General features: G+C 34.8%; 1 protein-coding gene across 2 annotated transcripts in view; it reads left to right on the top strand.

The window, feature by feature from the left end:
- Positions 1-1,203: 1,203 nt before the first annotated feature.
- LOC129954253 (IQ motif and SEC7 domain-containing protein 1) overlaps positions 1,204-22,407 on the top strand; it is a 467,024-nt gene continuing 445,820 nt past the window's right edge. For both annotated transcript variants that reach the window (XM_056068037.1, XM_056068036.1), the window contains exon 1: positions 1,204-1,942. In XM_056068037.1, the coding sequence (XP_055924012.1) occupies positions 1,428-1,942 (515 nt within the window). In that variant the 5' untranslated portion in view covers positions 1,204-1,427. The remainder of the gene's footprint in view (positions 1,943-22,407) is intronic.

Here is a 22,407-nt window from a genome sequence, read left to right as displayed (position 1 = left end):
ACCCTCCTTTCCTAATTACTCGCACTGTGTATAATCATTATAAGGGTATTCATACAATATAAAACCAAAGAAAAAAGGTAAAATAGCCTCATTCAACTAGACTGCTTTAATTTAACGATATTAATGCAGTAAATTATGTTCAACGGAGGTTTTAGTAGTATATTTGCTTTGAATAAGAAGCTGATAAATGAGTCGATTAGGAGTAAGTTTTTGACATAATGTACAATGGTAATAGTGTTTAAATCGATATTTGGTTCCCTCTGCAGACTATTTCTGTAAATCAATATGAATTCTGAAAATGCAAACACTATTGTGCATCACCCCTAACAACAATCTATGCCCAATCAACGAACACATCCCATAATATTTCCAGTTCCATTCCATATCATCATTTTCACTTTCCCCTTCACAAATCCTTCAATTTTGACGTTTCTTTTTACTCTATGAAAATAAAACCAAACAAAAAACAAAAAAACGACAATAACAAAACAAGCAAACAAAACCTACGCAACGCACTAAAACAGTCCAACCATATATGGCTGCTAGATTTTAAAAAAAGCAAAAACATGTTTCCACTTCTAACATTCCGAAAATATATTCATCTCTTTTATCCAATAGAGAATATAACAAAAATCTTTTCACAACTTCAAATGAGTAAAAGAGACTAGAATACATACAAAAATAACACAAAACCAGTTCTTCAATAATTTTTGTTGAATTTTTTCCCAAATCATTCCACAAACTACCGTTTTTTATTCCTATTCTCTACATCGCCGTTCGTAGTTGTTCAAAAAATTGTCTGCTAGCTGAATTTGTGCATTTTGTATTTTATATTTTCTGTCATTCTCCATTCCGGTTTATTTAACGTCGGATGTGCTGCGCTTTGAAAATCGTGTTTCGTGAGTGTTTTCCTGCAAAACCAAACCAACGTCGTCGTCGTGTCGTCGACCAAAAACAAATAATCCAAAATAAAAACGCGCGACATTCTTCTTTTCTGTATTTTTGAATACAGACAATTTTTAGGAATCGTGTTTGAATCGACTGAAAAATTTTATTGAATATCTCGAAAATGTAGGTAAACCAATTTGAATTTTAAAATAAATTCGAAAAGAGTTTTCCTGTCAAAAAAAAAAAAAAATAATAATACAAAACCAGGGAATTATCCCTAAACAACAAAAGTGAAGCGAAGTGAAGTGAAGTGCAAGTCACAAATTAAAAGTTGTGTTTGTTGAAGTTGAAGAGTGTGTTCTTTGGTTGTTGAGCTCGGGCTTCTCCTCCTCTTGCTCCTCGACTTCTCAGTGAGAGTGTGTGTTTTAGGTAATTTCTTACGCGACCTCCCGCGGAGGTCCTTCATCAGAGCCTTCACATTCAATTCGTATCTGAAAAATAAAGAGTGTTGAAAAAATAATCCAATCTAAACAAATATAATGTGCGATAGTGAAACTATGGCCAACGGTGGGGGTGAAGGAGGTGCTTCTGGTGGTGAACCATCAGCATCACCTGAATCCACTCAGGATGTGTTGAATAGCTCCAACGAATTGGACCTGGAAATGGAAATGGATACTGATACAGCAGCCGCCCTGTTGCATCAGACCACGCAATCATTGTTAATGGCCAGCAATATGATGCTGCTTCCAAATGGTGGCACTGCTGGGCCTGGTGGAGTTGTCTTCGATGGAAAGTTACCATTGGCATCGGGGCCTCCTCCAGTTTCAACTGGAGCTGCAACTGCAACTGCACAGCCCCAACAAGTACAACCACAAGTTGTTGCGGCCATCAACAATCACGTTAAGGTGAATGTCGAGGAATTGATTCGTGAGAATTACGCACTTCGCGAGAAATTACGGGAAGTATCGGCAGATCGGGATCGACTTGTGTGCGAAGTGTCTAATCTTCGCCTAGAACTGGATATGAGCGAGCTCAAAAGATTGCCACAAGAAAGGTAAGTCCAACTTATAAAATTACTTAACTTCTTCTTTGAATACCTTTAACGCTGCTGGATGGTTATTATCTAATCTAATTAGAAATTTATTTCACGGCTATAAAAATTGAAGTTGTGGCCTGTCTTGCCCTTGAAATCATTATTTTTGGTTTGTGGGTCTTAGGCTATGGGTATTGGGTACCTAAGCAACTCGATTTGCTTGTTTAGTCTCCCTCGGTTGTTTCGTCCACGATAAGATAGTGAAGAAGTTGTGTTTTTGATAAACGAAAAAATGAGATTAGACAAACATTGCAATCGAAGGGAACTACGTATAAGTAGGCTCTACGACGACAATGATGGCGACGACAACGACGATGGGCTATGAGAGACGCTAAGGGCCATCAATTTGATGAATGGAATATCTTGAAGGCAATCACTTAAAAGTAATCTGAGTTTCTCTGTTAAAGTAAATACAAGATTTGGTAAAATAAATAATGAAATTTAATGTGGGGCATTAGTCGGTTTGATAGTACAAAAAAAAAGAAGAGAAGGGAGTTGGAAGTTAAGTAGGTAGGTATATAAATAGTTAGGTAGATCACGACTTTTATCAAAGGAAGTAGCTTGTTTGTTTTTCTTATTATTTGGTAAACTAAATAGGTTTTGAGTTTCATGTTGACAAAATTAGTTTAGCTTAAGAAAAAGCATTATTAAAAATGAAATGTTTTGAAATTTAAGATAATTTAATGTGGAAATATGCAAATATTATAAAGTTGATAGCTTCATAGCAAAGAGATTTTCAATTACCTAAATATTTTCAAATTGTTTACCGTCCTTATTTTTATATAGCAGTTCCAAAGATCCCACAATGACCTATCAATAAATTAATTCAAATGGCTACAGAGATGGGCGAGACCTTATTGAATTACAACTTCCCATAATTCCCGTGTTCGAGTAGTTTCAGGGGTGGGGGAAGATAGTGTTTTTAATTCTGAATAAACGGGTAATATTAGAAAGCACTTTTCAATGGCAAGAATTTCTCTGGAAGGATTTGTCAATGCTCCTAAGAAACAATACCCTTCAAGAAACGTTTAGAAGCACAATATTAACCATCACACTATGAGCCATTGGCTAAACGAAAATATGTAAGGAATTAGTTCCAAAGTACCTTGACTAAGCCATCAAAAAGTTTTGATAGTTTGTTTGTTAAAATATGAGATAAGCTTCTTCTAACCCTTGAACTGATATGTCAAAGAAGATACCTAATAAAAGTTTTCCAATAAGGGGTTTCATTTTTATATTTAAAAAAAAATTCCGTGTGTTAATCCATAATAATTTTACAAATACACCATTTTTTAAAGCCCCAAAAAAAAAATGTCAACGTTTTAAATTGCAAAGGTTTGTGGTCAACTGCAATCACCTCTTCGTAAAGTAATAAGATCAGGAAACTTTCTGTCCCTTTCTCGTAGCTTTATTATTGTATAAGTAAATTCCGATCAAAGTCCATCCCGTGACAAGTTTAGAATGGAAAGTCTTTCCAATAGGCAAGTTTGAATTTTTAGAACTACACTTCGATAATTCTGTTTATTAACAGAGCCTCGAAAGTAATCCCATCACTGAATATGATTCGGCAATGTACAATGTACTTCTTCAAAGAAGCTTTCATAGATACAAACTATGACAACAGTTCTTACACTTCCTTTTCTGGAGTGAATTTTCCTCAATTATATTCAATTAATTTTAAAATAAACGAAGATACTGTTGCACAGGGAATCATGAAGTTGGATAAGTGTTTTAATCGCCCTGATGGTGTACCATCAAAAATGTGTGCTTATAAATCATATCCGTCATATCATTCCTAATATCTGGAAAAGTGGATTCATTATACCTGTGCAGAAGAAAGGTCCTTAAAACTAAATAATGAACAACAGACCTATGTATAGTTAAATTATTATTTATAAGGAAACTGCTCAAGTCTATTGTACTTACACTACATCAAAAAATTGCACGAGGTAGGTTTGCCTCATAGTTTTTTTTTACCGTTAGTAGAATTTTGCCAGGAATGTCAAAAAATTGCTCGTACATGAAACAAATGTTCTTACACTGCTCTTTTCTCTAACAAAACGGAAATAACGGTTCTTTTTGAAATGTAAATTGTGTACTGTAATGACATTGAGAGATCTAGGATCAGTATGCCTTGATGTATTGATCTTGATGTATAATTTTGGGAAGTTTATTTTAAAAATGGAGGCTTCTCGTAAAAAAGTACCTCTTGAAGTGTGAAAACTGATTTGACGGAAAAAGTTATGCTGAGATATCGTCAACTATTGGTAGACCACGGTCTACAGTTCAATATGTATTAAGAAATTATTTGAAAAATAAAAGCTTTGAAGTAGCTCCAGGAAGAGGTCGAAAAGAAATAACAGACGCTCATATTGAACAAAAAATTGAAAGAATGGAAAAGGCTGATCCCAAGTTAAGTGCTCCTAAAATAGCTGCTGACATTCAAGCAAATGATGGAATATCGCTTAACCCTCAAACTGTACGGAACTTTCTGCATTCAAAGGGATATAATGGTCGCACGGTACAAAAAACCCTAGATTTCAAAGGCATTTTTGGAAGAATGTGTTATTCCTTGACGAGAGCAAGTTTAATGTGTTTGGGTCGGACGGTCGAAGATTTGTGTGGAGGAAACAGCATTAGATGTGAAGAATTTCTAATCAACGGTAAAACATGCAGGCGGAAATGTTATGGTCTGGGGAGCTATGGGGTCCAGTTTTTTTTTAGAAAAGACAATGGATAAAAACAAACATTTGCAAAGAAAGATAAGAGAATCAAAAATAAGTAATAAGAACCAGCTAAACGCAGTTATACTGTAAGAATGGAACAAAATTTCGCCGGAGGTCACTTCAAAACTAGTTCTCTCTATGAAGAATCGCCTTTAAGATATTATAAAGCGAAACGTTATCATACTTGCTACTAATACTTACATATACAGTTGTGTTCATAAAAATAGCAGTGCTGGTCACATTTTATTATATTGTCAATTATTTAAATAATGGAAATTCTTACAAAAAATATGATCATGTTACTTGCATCTAACGGTCTTTCGTATTCATATACGTGACTTTTAGCTTGAGCTCTCTGGATATAGAATGTTCATAAAAATAGCAGTGCTCTTGATTTTATAAGTAAAAAGTGTTAAAAATTAATTTTTTTTTATTTTTCGTTAAGTGAATTTTTTACTATATAAAGTTTTAAGTACGTACTAGCACAAAAAAATTAATAAATATTAGCTCAAAAATAAACAATAGGACGGTCAAGACACTGCACCGAACAAATTCGAAAACTTATTAGAAAACTGCGTTTGGAGGAAAAAACCTAACAAAATATTCAAGACAACCAAGGCTGCTCAGCAAAAATGGTCAGTAACGCCTTAAAATGGCAAAACAAACTGAAAAATCTAGGCCTAAAAGGATGACTACTGAAAGAACTGACACAAAAAATATTCAGTTAGCAAAACAGAATCCTTTCATAGGCTCTAGGAAAATAAGAAATGGACTTCAACTGTCTGTTAACCCTGTCACAATACGAAGACGTCTTTTATAAGCGAAGTTACCAGCCCAAAGTCCACGCAAGGTACCATTCTTGACGAAACGAAAAGCATGTGGCCAAGAGAATGGAGTTTGTTAGAGCGCATGGAGATTAGGCAAAAGAGAAATGGAGGGAAGTTCTGTGGAGCGATGAAAGCAAAGTCGTCCTTTTTGGGACCAAGGGTCGTCGGGAATATGTGAAAGACCCTAAAATGCAGAAATCGATCCACGGTACACTATAGAAACAGTAAAGCATGGTACATATTACGGGATCGGGCCTATTTATCCTATCGGGGGTGTAAGGGATGCAACCGACTATGTGAAAATTCTCGAGGAGGTTATGTTTTCCTATGCTGAAAAAGAAATGCCGTTGGTTTGGTATACCAACAAGACTATGACCCAAAGCATACGTCAAAAAATGCAAAATAATGGTTTGCGCAGAAGAAGTTATCCGTCATGGAGTGTCCCGCTCAATCGCCCGACCTTAACCCCATCGAAAATTTGTGGGGGGATGTTAAGAACGCAGTTCATAAAACAAAACCCAAGAATTCTAAGGAATTGTAGGAAGCAGTGATTGATTCGTGGAACGCAATACCAGTCGAGAGTTGTCAGGTTTTAGTGGACTCGATGCCACGTAGATGTGAAGCAGTCATAAAAAACAATGGTTATGCAACAAAGTACTAATTGTAAGCTTACATTATTTGTCTTACTTCTTACGTAATAGATCCAGTACTTTGTCATGCATTGCTATTTTTTTGAACAGCCAAACCGATTTTTACTGTGACAAAGCTAACGGTAAAAAATCGATAATAATTATTTTCTGTTTTTATGAATAAAATATTTTAGTTTGTTATTAGAAGTTTAATGAAATATATTATAACGTTGATATTAAAGGCCTTTTTGTTTTATTTGGAGAGCTATTTTTATGAACACAATTGTATGTATATCTCATTTAAGTAAATATTATGTGTTCTCTGATTTAGGGATTCTTCTTGATCCCAAGTTTAATTTTAACGAGCTCTTAAGCTACATATAGTTAAGAAAGTTAATAGGATCCTAGGATTCATAAAGACATTCGTTCGCTATTTCCGGGACCCTTAAAGCCTTTTCACACCAAACACATAACCGGGTTTTCGGCAAAAAGTTTTCGAAAACCCGAAAATCGTTCCATTTAAATTTGTTTAACACCGGCTGTCAAATTTTGTATTGATGACAAAATTTGTGAGCAAAAAGTTATGTTCTTCTCAAATTATTTGTGAAAATAAAATGAATTCTAACCAATTCAAAATGATTTTAATATATAAAAAGAAAGTTGAACAAAATATGAAGATTTTGTTAAACTTTTTTTCATTATCTCAAGCCTCTATTATAAAAAAACGTCGTTTTCTTTTGCAAATCCTAAAACTTCGAAGATAAGAAAAGCTTTGATGCAATTGAAAACCGTAATCATCGTGAACTAAAAAGAACTACAAGCTGGCTTGGCTGCAGCTATCCCCTTTGTTCACTTCAAACGGTGTGAACAATTCACTGAGGAGAAGCTAATTGTCTAGAAAATGTATCATAGAATCAACAACAAACAAAACTGTTACAATAAAAGTTAATTTTATTTAAAATATTTTCTGCTTCTTTCACAACAAATTCAATCCAAAATACTGAGCTTATGACTATTGGTTCTGTTGGCCAAATGTGAAACTGATATAATGGGCTGCAATTTCTCCATAACTATCTCTTTGGCTTCTTCCTTTGAGGACTCGCCTGGCTTGTCCAAAGCACTAAGGATCTTCTTGATGTTGGCATCGCTATGTCCATCAAGCGGCGATAGTCCACTGTTGTGGTTTTATTTACTAGAAGAACGATTCCCACACTATTTTCTTTAATACTTTTTCTTCTCCACAAATGAACTTATCATATCATCATATCACCCAAACCCTTGTGATTGAACGGAGTTACCTGAAAGTCTTTCTCCAGGTAGTAAGCGAAAGCGTCGAACACATAGTGAATTCCAGTTCCTCGCTTAACAAAGAGCGTTTGAAACTCTGGAGGATCATAAAAGAATCGCCAGTGCCGCAAATAGTCACCAGGGCTTTTATTCTTGACGTTGGCAAATTTTTCCGCAATTTTTTTCTGTTGCCACGCAGCTCTCCCAAAGGTTCCTTTTTTTTCTCTACCATATTCTGTAAATAAAAAACAAAAAGCAATAATTCCTATTTTAGAAGGAAATTGTATAAATACAGTAGAACTTCCATAAGTCGAACTCTCAAAATAAAAGAAAAAAATTCGAGTTATAGAAACTTCGATTTAAAGAAATGAGACAAAAAATAGTAAATTTTTTTTATTTTATTAAATAGACTATGATTTAAGAAAACAAAATGGTTTGTGATTAACAGAATCTTTAAAAAAATCTGTAGAAGCACTTAAAATTCTGTATAACACCTTGATCCATTGGCTATAAGGCGGCTGTCATATTTGGTGAAAAAACAAGCTTAATAAACTTTAAGTTTGTTGGTGATTTGTGGGCACTACAGTTGTCAACAAAAAGAAGTATATTTCGTTTTTGTTAAAAAAATACCTTGTCCCACTCCTTAGCCAATCTTTAAAAAAGTCAGTTACCATCCACAACTTTTTGTTTCCTTGGTACTTTACATGTAAGGACTTTACTCTTTGTAAATATAGTGGCTTATTGCTTTTGCCGATCAAAACAATTAGGTTTTTCTTTTCCACTTTTGCTGCAATTATACATGTTACCTCTCTTTACTATGATTACCACCGTGACATTTGACATTTCTCACCCCTTTATTTAGAAGGCATTAGTAAAAAAGTCATCTTCACTTTCTACAATCTTTGCAAAATTCATGAAAATACGGTTGAAAAATCAAAGTTCTCAATAAAATTTTGAGTTATAGAGAAATTCGACTTAAGGAAGTTCGAGTTATGGAAGTTCGACTGTAATAATATTAGTAATACTAACGCTAACCAAATTTATTTCAAAAATAAATATTTGTTTTGACAGCAGCCATCAGCTGTTTTGTTTACATTAATTTGAGCGCTGAATGTTTTGGAAGGTTTGTTTGTTTAGTTCAACTTTGAATTGCTACTAGTTTTCGATAGGTTTTATATAAAACTTGTGTTTTACGAAAACTTATGGTAAACCAAAATTGTATGGGAAAACTTGAGTTTTCGATGTTGGTTTTGGCCAAAACCGACAATTTCGCGAAAACCGGGATTTGGACTTTGTGTGAAAAGCCTATTACATTCTAAAGCTTCTCTTTGTTTTATTTTTTAAGACCTATGTATGCATAATTGTGTAGTGTGGTCAATCAATTGGTTTCAATATTTAATACATTTTTATTTTGTATAAAGTCTATAAATGATAACCTAAAATGCATTAAGTTTGAAACTATATTCTTTAACAGCTTAGAATAATTAATTTAGATTTTCCAAATGTATTGCTCCCGTTAGTGTTTAACGAATTAAAATAAATAGAAATACAATGCACGAAATTGAATGCTTCCAACATTACTTTTATTCCAAAAATTGTATGGAATTGAGCTTACAAATAAAGAACTTCTTAAAAATATATATTTTGGTCAACTATTTAAATCCAGTTGGGTTCAAAATAATATTTCTTAGCTTCTTTAAAGACATTCAAACATTTATTTTTAAAGTCTAAAAGCTTAACACAAATTTCTGCTTAACCTTGAATTTGTACTTCTTTTCGTATACCTACCTTTAAAAACTTCCTTACTTTCTGCTATTCCTTTCACTTTTGAGTTGGCGGTCCAATACTATTTAAATCCATGGTCTTGTGGAGACGCCTCTTCTTAAATTTGTTGCGAGACTTTCAATCGCCTCCATGAGCTCTACAAGCTGTTTTATCTATTTGGGATTTGTTATTTAGGTAACTAAAGAAACTTGATACAATTTTAAAAACAAAAGAAAACGAACTTAAGTTTTTGAAGTATTTTTAGCTCTACTCCTAGGACTTTAGGTTCCACATTAACACATTAACAAATATTGAAAGAAACAGTCATCGAAATTCTCATCGACCCAAAGTTACCTACAAAGGTAAACATCAGATTGTACCTACAATCTTTGCTTACTTATAAACTTTTTTAAACATTAGTTTTGAGCTATTTCGCATTATTTCCCCCTCACATTTACTTCATGTTATGTTTAAGTTTAGTAAATAAAAATATTATCTAATCGTCTTAAATGTTTTTAATGATAAAATCTTGGCGTTATCTTTTCTAAACACTGACAAAAGCAAAAATTACCCACAAATCGCAACCATAAAAACTCCAAACATTAAAGCAAAATATTATATAAATATTTTATTAGACTTAGACTCATAAAACTTGGTCACCATAATGTTATTAATAATAATTTATACATAATAATAATTCATAGCAATAGATCTCCCGAAATTAACCATTGGAATATTTTACATCGTATAACAACAAATATTTAAGAATTATCTTGTTATTTCCGGCTTAAACCATGTACATAGTTTTTTTGTTGTTTTTATAGACCAATAAAAATAAAATAAAGATGTCTCTGGGAAAAATAACATTTTTATTTAAGAAGCATTAAGTTCTTCTTAATTAATATCAAGATGTTAATTAATTATTATGTATTTGTTTATGTATTTTTAGGCGTACATTCCAAGTAAATAAAGAGTAAAAATGTTGGACAAAAATGTTGGTGTAGGCTTTTTTCTTTCATTTGTTGTAAAATTTACATTTTTCTTGTCATCTGTTTTAATGAATTAATAAATAGTCTGATTAGGCCAAATTAAAAAACCAACATGAATTTTTAAAATAGACGAACCATGTTGTGAGTTTTAGGGTGGGTGGGATCGATGGAGTTGATTTTTCGTAAGATAATGTCGCTGATTTTATGGCAACACATAAAAATAAAACATTGATGGATGGGGTGATGAAGTTGTATCTCTTTTAGATCTTAGATTTTGCAAAAATTTGGTTTAGCCAAAATAAGATTCGTCAAGGGTGTGGGTCTTTAAAGTTGTTGGTAAACATTTCACATTCATATAGTAGTCGTTTGATTCGGCTGGCCTTCATGAAGCTTAAAGTAACACATTTACATATATTTTGAGATGATTGATAGACAAGAGTGAGTTGTTAGACCTTTTATAAACATAGATTTTGTTTGAAGTTTTTGTGTTAGTTGAAAACTTTATAAAAATCTTTAGCTGCTTATTTACTGAAGGTTTAGAGTGTACGACTTTGATTGAAAACCTTTAGAGCTTTGGCGGCTTCGAGGCCCCTTAAATGCCTTAAGAATTAAATTAAACATAGTAATTAATTTGGAAGTCCAACAAAATTTCTAACCATTAAGTTTAACCATTTGTGGGAGCGGACCTACAGAACCAAGCTAAAGGCTTCCGAGTCTTCGTCTATTTTACGGTGTTTATTGTTAAGCTAATTTCTAGTGTAATGGCTCCGTCAAAACATTTCTCATAGAATCACTAATTCATCAAAGAAAGTTAACCCCTTGATAGGGTTTTGGCATCAAGCTCTCTTATCGAAAATGCGTTCTTTCGGTTTTCATGATTCCTCCTTCATTGGATTAGTAATTACCTTTTGGATAGTTCGATACAAGTAGTATTGGATGGATTCAAGTCTAAAAACCATAAAATAAATGCTGGTGTGCCCCAGGGCTCTGTTGTATCTCCAACACTCTTTCTCATTTTTATTAATGATCTCCTGCCTGCAACAACTAATCCAATACATTGTTTCGCTGACGATAGTCAGCTTTTCATATTCGTTTTCAGACTCACATCCCTCTTCTTCGGATGTGGAACTGTAAGACAAAACATGATAAGCTCATTAAATTCCAACCTAAAAAGCATTAGTCAATGTGGATTAAAAAACCGCGTGAAATTGAATGCTTCGAAAAACCAATGCTGTCTTGTATCGCCAAAGCGAGATATACTTCCTTTGCCATTATCCATGGATGGTACTGGCATCAATGAGACTGAACACCTCGATATTCTCGGTATGTGTGTCACCAATCAACCACCTCTTGTGGAATGATCACATACGCGATGTCGCCAAAAATGCCTTAAGGTGTTTGGATTTCCTTAGGCGATGCAAGAAATATTTCACCCCTTCTGATCTGGCTGTTATCTACAAGACTTACATACGTCCAAAGCTTGAGTATAATCCCCATCTCTGATCTGGTGCTCCTGCAATTTACTTAAGCCTCTTGGATAGTATTGAACGTAGAGTATTTAAATTGATAGATGATAATATCATCATAAGTTCTTTTACTTCGCTTTAACATCGTTGTAAGGCCTCTTGCCTGACCCTTTTTTTACCGTTATTTTCACGGTTTATGCTCTACTGAAATAGTCAGTTGCATTCCTCCCCTTAAACAGTTCAACCGTAATACTCGCGCTTCTAGGAATGCTCATCAGTATACCCTCGAGCCCAACTTCGGCCGTACTGTTAAATACAGAGATTCGTTCTTTAGCTGTACTACGCGAATGTGGAATGCCTTACCACACTCTGTCTTTCCTAGTCATTGCAATATTCAGGAATTCAAAACCAATGTGCACCGACATCTCCTTTTAAACCCTCTCTCCTCTTCCAAGTGCTCACACTGTGCCTGTGCATAATAAGGGTAGTAATATCCCCTTGAGTGTGTGTTAATTATAAAAAAAAAAAAATTGTTTGTGTAGGGATGAAACTTCGAGTGAACTGAAGAGCACGAAGACTACAAAAGACTTTTCCACCACTATTAAGGTGGTCGTTCCATGTAAGGGTACGATTGAAAATTATCCCTAAATTTGTGGCAGTACTGACATAGTCAATGACTTCGCCTCCAAGCTTTAAGGGGTTTACGACCGAAAAATCAAAGGTTTTGCGACAAATCAGAAGAGCTGCTGATTTGAGAGGATTTAAGGAAAGATGGTTCTTTTTGGACCATTGTAGAATGAGGAGCAGGTCCTCATATATTAAATCTACGGCATCATGTTTTTGCTACAAAGGGTCGACTTATAAGGAGCTCTACATGAATCAAACAACTTTTAAAAACATTTGTGGAAGCTCATTTACATATAGTGAGAAGAGGATTGGTCCGAGGATAGATCCCTGAGGCACTCCAGCTAAGACATTGAATAATGCTTGTCACCACGCATTGTTGTCTTCCCCTAAGATACGGATGAACAAGCTTACAGGATTCTAAGGAAAAACCGCAGAATTGTCAAAGGCATTTGAAAAGTTTAAAAGCTTTAGCAGTGTCATATAATCATTGTCCATTGCGATTCCTATTTCATCAGTCACGAAAAGTGAATATTTAGCCAAAAATGGTATTCATGGTCTAGTAACTATTAAAAGGAACAGAATTTCTGCTTGCAACTTGCAAGTAGTCAAACGAGAAGTAATAATAATGAAGACAGATAGAGGATACTCAGATGTTAAAACGCTTGTATCGAGAGCTTCAGCTTTTACTGGGCACTGAAGTACGGAGATATAATAAAAAGACGTCGAGATATATCACAATCCCTCGACCCAATAATGTGGGCGAGTATAATTAATATATGGGTGGTGTTGACATTTTCGACAGCATAATGGTTATCTACAAAACACCACTAAGGAGCAATAGATGGCAGATGCTACTATTCTATCACTACTTGAACCTTACGATGACTTACTAATGACAGCTCTACAAAAGAGCAAATATAAAAATCTTCCTGACAAGTCTTCATGGCATCCGCAGATTTTCGCCTGGTAGATGCTGAAATAGTATCCATTAAATAGTGGCTTGCCAAAAGTCTTGGGTTCAAACCCTACCTGTGTCACTGGTATTGCCTCTAGCGAGGAAATGACAAATCCTCGAAGAGTAATTCTTGACATGAAAAGTACTTCCTCAAATTATCCTTTCGTATTCGGCTTAGGTCCCCTCCATCAATGATAACACTAATAGCACACAGGAATAGTTGAGAGTCGTAAGTCTCTAGGGCCTAGTTCTCAACGGATTGTTGCGCCTCTTTATGTTTATATTTATTTAGGTGCTGCGATTCTGTGCAAGTTTTTCTTAAAAAACAGTTGGACAGGTGATATCTTAGAGAAATCAATTGACAATTATTTCATTGGAAAGAAAAACGTGTGCCATAGACAAAGGAAAGTGGTATCAGGAATGTCATCATGGCTAAGTTTGCAGCACTTCCCAGTAAATTTTCCATGACTATTAGCCTACTTACTTCTATATTATGTTTTCTACAACTTCAAAAATTCCATCTTAAAGACCTTAAACTGATTGTGAAACATCGGTACAGGTATTTTCTGTTAACATTTGGTAAAATCATGATATATTGCTGTTCAGTTGTGATTGCCTCTTCGAGAAATACTACCATCAAAAAACTTCTGGCAAAAGTGCGATTGACCTTTTTTGAGTAAATTTTACTAACTTCAATGTGTTGTCAAATCTGTCAAATCATGTATTGCTACTAATAGCGTAGTTTCTACTTGTCAAATGTCAAAAAATGAGTAGTTCAAAATATCGACTGCTCAAATAGCATGTTATTCAAAATGAAACATCTTGTTGGAAAACGACATTGATAGCTTACATGAACCAGGGTTTCATTGACTTACAACGTTTAACCAATCAATGTTAAAGATCAAACTTACACTTCTTACAGTCTTGCCTACGTTGTAACTATCACCCTTTAACCTTAAGCTGTAACTCACTTCGCTATTTTTCTGCCCCTTCACAAAACACATCACTACAAATGACTTTGAACAGTTCAAAACATTTTACACCTTCATTTTCACACCAAGTGCCAGCAGCTAACTTGACGAGATGTAAATATTAAAACATTAATATTCATTGTTTTCTTCTGCGTTAAAATAATATCAAGAAAAACAAAAAATAAACCGATCTTATCACGAATTAGGCTAACGAATTTTCAACTCTTACATCAATCATTGTCTTTAAGAAACCTGCCCCCACCATATTTGCCATCAGCTATCGTATTCTAGAGTAAAACCTCCACATCACACAAGACACAACACATTAACCTGAAATACTACTTATTGGCCTTTTTGTTTGGTTCTTCTAAACTAAACCAAACCAAACAACGCAATGGTCACAAAGTGGCCAACAACAAATTCAACCATCCTCCGCTTTGAACGAGTACCCTAGTTGTGTTAAGTACTCACGTAATAGCTTATTTTAGGAAAATGACTTCCATGGCTCACCTTCATCGTAGTCGGCGTCGTTACGGTGCTGTTGCCATTCCCCCTTAGAAGTGCTTAAAGCAAGACCAAAACTGACAACAGCAGCCATCTACATGTCAACCTGTTGAGTTCTATCAATTTGTCAATTGATTTCCGAGCTCGTATTTCTTCTTTTCCTTCGTCTTCAAAGGCATAGTGTGTAGAACGTATTTCGTTGTTATATACGTTGGCGTATATTTCTTTTCTTATTTCCTTTTCAGTTCTAGAAATTCCAAAGCTCTATAAGTACGACTAGAAAAAGTGATTGTAAACGTTTTGAGTACCTTGATACTCCTTAAACTATTTTTCCGTAGGGGCCGATTTCCCTTTCGATTTTGTTCATGAAAGCCACTAGTGCACGACGAACAAACGATGATGATGACCAAGACTGCCAAAGACGAAGACGACGAAGACGCTAAAGGAGAGTAGGTATATTAACGTCAATTTAGCCAAATGTTTAAAGGTGCTCCCCAAATGACCATCATTTTGTGGCTTAGATCTTTTCGTCTTTCGTCGAAGGAATCTCTTTTTCTTTCTTTCTTTTTATTGAAATAAGGAGTGTTTTTCTTCCGAAATTAGAAAATTATAGCTCTGTTTGTTTATAGACCGACAGAACGGTAAACAAAAATAAATCAAAATGGTTTTATTAAGTTGATCTGATTTTATAGTTATAAATCAAATAATGATATTTTTAGACTATCTACGAGTAGGTATACCAAAATAAACGAACATATGTGGGAGTTTTATAGCTTTTAATGGAGACTAATGGTGTAAAAGTGGCATCTTCTTAAGATTAGAGGTTAAGTTAAGGTATAATTGATGTCAGTTTAAAATGTCTTCTACTCGTATTTGAATTTAAAAAAAGATCAAAAGTTCAGATAATTGTTGGGAATTTTTCAGGCTTTCAAATGATAAAAAAAAACACCTACATTCATGCATATTTGAATATCAATCTTTTGTTAACGACTTTGGGGAAAAAAACTTAAAAAACGTGACATGATTACTGAAAGAAATGGAAGCTTTATTTTTGTTTAACAATAGTTTGGATTTTAACGCAATATTTAGCTTCAGTTAGAATTCTACCTAGAAATATGTTTATTGTTTATTTAAAAGAAGTTTTTTGCTTAAAGTCATTGTAGTTGCAAATTATTTGGAGAAGAAATGGTTCTATCAAAATGGCGTAATTGGCGCTACCACGTGTTTATTGACTCAAACGTTTGGTTACCGAATAATCTCAAGAAGTGGAACTACGAAATGGGCAAATGGTTTTTGTAAATTAGCAAATTTCAACTACTTCTTTTAGGTCTACGTCCTAATTACTGATAGACCAGCAATTGATTGATAATTAAGAAGCCAACATTCGAGGCATTATTGAAGAAATAAGAGCGGGTGTGCTCGAAAAATTGGTGCCAAATAGTTTCATAATTAACGCCAATTATTAATCTTTAATATGCCAAAGACACAGTGTGAGCGTTATGAAAAAAGGGAAGGTTTCGATACAAATTGTTGGTGTACATTGGTTTTGAATTCTTAAAAATTAAAATAACAGATAGGCCTGGCAAAGGCATTCCACATTCGTGTCGTACGACTTCAAAATAAATCTATGCACTTCATAGTTCGGCTAAAGTTGTGCTCAAGGGTAAACTGATAGGCATTCCTAGAAGCGCGAGTATTACTTTAAGGCGAGGAATGGAATTGGCTATTTCACTAGAGCAAAGACTGTTAAAATGACAGCAAAAAAGTGTGAGACAAGAAACTTTACCACGATGTTCGAATGACGTAATCTGTCCAAGAGGCTTAAGTAAATTATTGGAGGCAGTTTCGGACTATGTAGGTTTTGTAGATTGTAGTCAGATCAGATGAAAAGACAAATTTCTTGTATCGTCTCAAAAAACCTAGAGATCTTGCAGCATTTTTGATAACATCCCGTATGTGATCACTCCACAAGAGGTAGTTGCTGATGCACATTCCAAGGTTATCGAGGTTTTCGTTGATACAAGTGCCACTCATAGATAATGACAAGAAGGGTATATCTCGCTTTCGATACAAGAGTTTTTGAAGCATTAAATTTTCGCTGTTTCTTATTTCTGTGTAGGTCGAAGAAGATAATTTAGGTCTTAAAACGAATATGAAAAGTACTAAACAATCAATTGGATTAGAAGTTGAAGACAGCAGATCATTTATAAAAACGAAGAAAAGGGTCGGCGGCGACAAAACGGACCTCCTGGGACACATCCAGCATTTATATTATGGGTTTCAGACTTGAATTCGCCCAAAACTAGTTGTATTAACAGTTCTAAAGGAAATTTCCAATCCAACGAAGAAGAGATTCGTCGCAAAGCGCTGATTTTTGATAAGGGACCAAGATGCCAGACTTTATCAAATGCTCTTGGAATATGAAGTGCAAAATCTTACTTTCTCCAAAACGATATCAAGATTTGTTCCACAGTTCGGTGAGATGAACCGTGAGATCATCAAGGGACCTATTGCTACAAAAGTCGTACCACCGGTCCTCAAGATATTTCTTAAGCTGAAATTAGTGACCTTAGAAAGAAGGGGACGAAAGAGCTATCGGTCTATAATTTGATGGAGAAAAAGATTCGCCTTTTTTGTATTGACTTAGCAAATGCTTTTTTCCAACTACAGGAGAATAGGAAAGATTGAAAAGCTTATGTAGTGGTTTTGCTAGCGTGGAAGAACATCACTTTAAAATAATAACTGGGATATCATACGGACCATAGGATTTATGAATGTTGACATCTTTTAGAACTCTCGACACACTTCGAGAACGAACTGATTTAGTCTTGGGTTTAATACTTTTAACCTTAAGGTTTCCATTTCAAGATGAATCGTACTAGTAATCTGCACTGAAGTCTACGTCAATACCGATACTTACCAGTTAAAGATCCTGAAGAAATTATTGAGACCGTCCCAGTTGGCTTTCTCGTACTACCAAACGGTTTTTTTTGGAGCTTTTTCTTTAAGTGAATTTGTTTGACACGAAAAAATAGCAGATTTGACACTTATGCCTGGAGGCGTCAATACAGTGATTATTTATATATCAAGATCAGAAGTGAGAAATAAGTCGAGTGCATTTTGGCCGTTAACGTCTGATACTTGAGTAGGTTCATTGATAAGCTGAGTATGATGGCTTAACTCAGTAAAAATATCAAAACTGACAATTTTCTCAGTAGCCACAGAAAAGCATTAAAAAAGCGCTTCAGGGAGATATATGCCAGCAATTGGTCTTAAATATTTTTAAATTCGTTGTGTTTAATTTGAAACAGTTGTAGTTGGATCAAAATATTCAGCGTTTAATAAACAAACTCAGCAAGTTGTCAATAGTTGTCTTGCTTAAACGGTTTTAATTCTTGCTTAAACACAGTCTTATCTTCAATTAAGCCTCTTAGGAATCCACATTTTTTAATCTTATTTCATACCTTTCATATGGAACCTACAGCTTCCCATTGATAGCTTCGCATTGGTAGTTCTTAAAATCGGTCCTATTTGTCGAATGGAAAATTTTGAAATTTCTCCAAGTTCCAAGATCTCCAGAATCTAAATTCGTTTTTTTTTTTAAGACATGTTTGTGCCTGTACTTACGTTCAGGATACTCTTTTTCTTCTTCCATATTTCAAAAATGAACAAAGACACCATCTTTCAAAAAAGTTAATAACAAATCAACAATATTTTTTTGTAAATATAACGTCGGCTTTATTTTTCATTTACATTACATTACATTTCATCGCAATACGCCTAGTGTTGAAAACATTCAGAATACCAGTCTGGAGAAACCCAATGATTCAATGGGAGGAACATATTTGAATACTAAACGGTGAAAACTGGAACTTTCTCATGAAGGTATTAAACGTACCAAGGCTTAAAATGAAAAACTATAAAATTGATTTCGAACTCGAATAAATGTCAAATCTCTATCACCAGCAGGATTTCACTTAACCTTTTATCTGCAATGTTTCTACTGGGGATGTCGTATTTGTTATTCATATAAATTTCTACTGTACTACAAAAACACTCCGAATATTTTTGCTTTCCCTTGGAATACGAAGATATAGTTTCAAAATCAATTTTTCGACAGTTCCGTATAAATAAAAATTGATTCTTTTTTACCATTGGGTAACCCAATTAGATTGAGTACCACCTACCAATTTCTTGCAAAGATTATGTCACACAAGTGGTCATTGTATCCATTTTATTCATCTGCATCTACCTCCTAGACAAAATAGAAACCACAAGGTTATTCATTTTGACAATTATTGGAAATTCCATAATCTTATGACGTTTATATGTCTTTCATATCAATTTGTTACCTTTGTATAAACCACAATAACTTTACTCGCTCTTTATTGTCTGGCTTGATATGTCACTCTTAAGATCGTGTATCGAATTCCTTCAGACACTTTGTATATGCAGTGAAACAATACGAAATTGACAGACAATTTGACAGACAGATAGACCAAATGTACATAATCTCAAGCCATGGCTCATGGTCCAAGTAGTCATAAATAACAACAAAAAAAGGCAAGTGGGTATAAATCCAATTAAACAGTAGCATAGGTAAATTCGGAATTCAGTAAAAATTGGAATGTATTTGAATTTCTAAATATTACAATGCTTGTTAAAAGCAAAGTGTGGTAAGGAAATCAGTATTCGTGTAGTACGGCTAAAGAGAAAATCTCTAGTTATTACTACAATTGAAGTTGCTCTCGAAGGTATATTGGTGGGCATTCCCATAGAAGCGACTTTCGCTAGAGCAGAATCCGTTAAAATAATTTCAAAGGAGAGATTGACTCGAAACTTTAAGACGACCTGGGTGCAAGCAACTTAAATTGGATTGCTTTTCCTTCTACAAGCTTTAAGTAAGTTGCAAAAGCACCAACCTAGAGATGGAAATTATAATTTAGATTAGAATCAACATATATGAGTCTTATCAGTGGGGAGAAAAACTTTTTTAAATGCATCAATAACAGAAAAACACTTAAAAAACGTTTCAAAAACAGGGACACATTTATGAATGGCTTTTTTTTGGTCCGACTTGACGAACATTTTAAAAATAAAATAAAAAGCCAAGAAATTTGTCTGAAATTTCTGAACACATACATTTTGGAAAAGATGAGAAAACAAAATTATCATTGCCTCTTCTTTAACATTCCATTTTTAGGCACAGGACAGGAAACATAAATAGGAAAAAAAACCGTTTCAGAAATGATTCTCAAAGCTTCAACTTACTTACTTAAGTTGATCAGCGGTCTTCCTCTACTGCGCTGACATGTGGGTGTGGATTCGAAGACTTTTCGGGCTGGAGCATTGGTTTCTATGCGCTCTCATTGGCCCTTCGTAATTGAACTTTCACCCTTCTGACGTAGACACTGTAGAACTCGTACAGCTCCTCGTTCCATCTTCTCCTCCACTCCTCTTCTTTGCATACGGAACAGTATATCACGCAAAAACTTTTCTCTTGAAACGAGCCAAGGTGGTTTTTGGGATGATGAGGGTCTTATATAGCTAAAGAGGGTTTTGCTATTCAATTGGTTTCTTAGCTCAAAGGAACAGCTAGCAAGAGTTATTCTACGTTTGATCTCAGCAATGGTGTTGTTTTCTGTGTTCATAGCGAAGCCTAAGCTGACGAAGCCCTTGACTACTTGTTGGTTTGACCGAGACGTCCGTCGGCGTTGTAAGTCGTTTCTTGATGACAGCATATACTTTGTTTTGCCCTCATTAACCGCTAAACGCTTTGTTGACGCATCTACCTCAATACTCGCAATTGACATCATGGTGAGTTCTTCCGATTATGTCAATGTCATAAGCTTCTGCTAGTAATTGGACATACTTTTGAAGATAGTGTTGACGTGAAAACTCTGTACTATTCTTTCAAGGACAATGGTAAGGAAATAGCATGACAGCGCATTACACCGAAAGCTTCTGTAAGTTTTTAACCTTTATGAAGCAGCGCGAATTCCCCATGGTCATCCTGCACAAACAGACGAGTTTGGCAGGGATGCCAAAACTAGACATGCTCGTTCCTGTAGATGCTGTCATATGCGGCCTTGAAATCGATGAAAAGATGATGGATGTCGACTTGATGTTTGTGGTTTTTTTCCAGGATCTGCCGTCATGTGAATACTGATAAGGACCTATCAGGTCGTTGTCGATTGTCTTTAGACGTTCACATATTACGTCAGAGAAGATTTTGTAAGCGATGTTAAGTTGACTGATGCCTCTATAGTTGGTGCAGTTAAGAGGGTCTCCTTTTTTCAGGAAAGGACCAACACAAAACAAATTCAGAAATATGTCTGAAACGTTTCTACATTGTTTCTGAAATATTTTTTAAACAAATGTTAAAAATTTCAGAAACGTTTTTTAAACAATGTTTTCAGAAAACAAACATCTTGCGGCATCGAGTATACCAAGTGTTTCGGGACGTTCAGTTTCATTGATGCAAAGACTATCTCAAAGTTGGTAAATTAATGACACTAGCACTGAGTTTTCCAAGCATTAAATTCTACTTGATTTTTTAATTTTGTATTTGACTACCCTGTACCCTGTCAAGTCCAGAATTAAATGAACAGATCATACATTCCACAAGAGCAAAACGGCTTCAGAAAAAAAGTAAAAAAAAAAATCATATGAGAAAGAGTATCGGAGAAATAACAGAGCCTTGAGGCACACCAGAATTTTTACTGCGTGGGTTTCAGACATGGATACATCCAATACTACTTCTTTGAAATCGTAATGTCTATTCTTTCTTGAAAATTTAAGCAATTCTATTATGAATAGGTCTTAAAGGTTGGACATTTTTTAAATTGGAGGTTTGAAAGTGTTATTTTGAAAAATTGACAAAAACATTGAAAACAAATTTTTGAGCATTGGTGTTTCATTATTTTTTTTAACAATTTTAGGTTTCTTAAGCTTGAAAAAGTTTTTTTTTTTTAAATTGCTTTAGATCTGATGGTAGGCAATTTTATGCCACTGTTCATTGACTCCCATTTGTTTATAAATGACAGAACTGCAAAATCATCACAGTTCGAATTCTTTTTGTTTTCGTCGTTTTATTGGGGTCAAAATCAATGCAAAATATTCTTTTTTTTGTTGTTGTTTTTGTTTTATTTTGGCTCTTCGCGGTGGTTAATTTCTTCTTGGCACCCACTTTTCGAGCACCGCACCACGCCGGCCGCCGTTTGTTGCTGCCAACCCCCACCAATGCGTTGGTCCACACTCTATTAAAAGTCGTGCCACCAATTTATTATGTTGACCTCAATCGTTTCGAGTTGAGTGCAATAATAATTATGTGCAGCAACAGCAGCCTCACTATCATAGCTCCGCGCAGCAATGTGGCCAATTCGTGTAATGGCCAAGTCTTTTGAACGAAATTTGTTTTGTTATTAATGATTGTTGTTGTTGTTGTAATCGTTGAAGTTGATGGTGGTTCTAGTTATCGGATTGGGATTCTTTTGAGACAGAAAACCATCATCATGGTTCTGGTCGTTGTCATGTGGTGGTTGGCTATCTGGCTAGCTTGCTGGTGGCATCTGGTGTGTTGTCAACATGTGGGCTGAGAAGAATATTGCAGTCCTTTGAAATGTTTGTGTCTTGCATTTCTTTAAGTGCCAGCGCAGCGCCCCATTGCCATCATCATCGC

The sequence above is a fragment of the Eupeodes corollae genome, chromosome 1 (genome assembly GCF_945859685.1).
Source record: "Eupeodes corollae chromosome 1, idEupCoro1.1, whole genome shotgun sequence".
Taxonomy (NCBI): domain Eukaryota; kingdom Metazoa; phylum Arthropoda; class Insecta; order Diptera; family Syrphidae; genus Eupeodes; species Eupeodes corollae.
The sequence above is the reverse complement of the archived record's forward strand: the minus strand, read 5'-3'. Positions and strand labels throughout refer to the sequence as shown.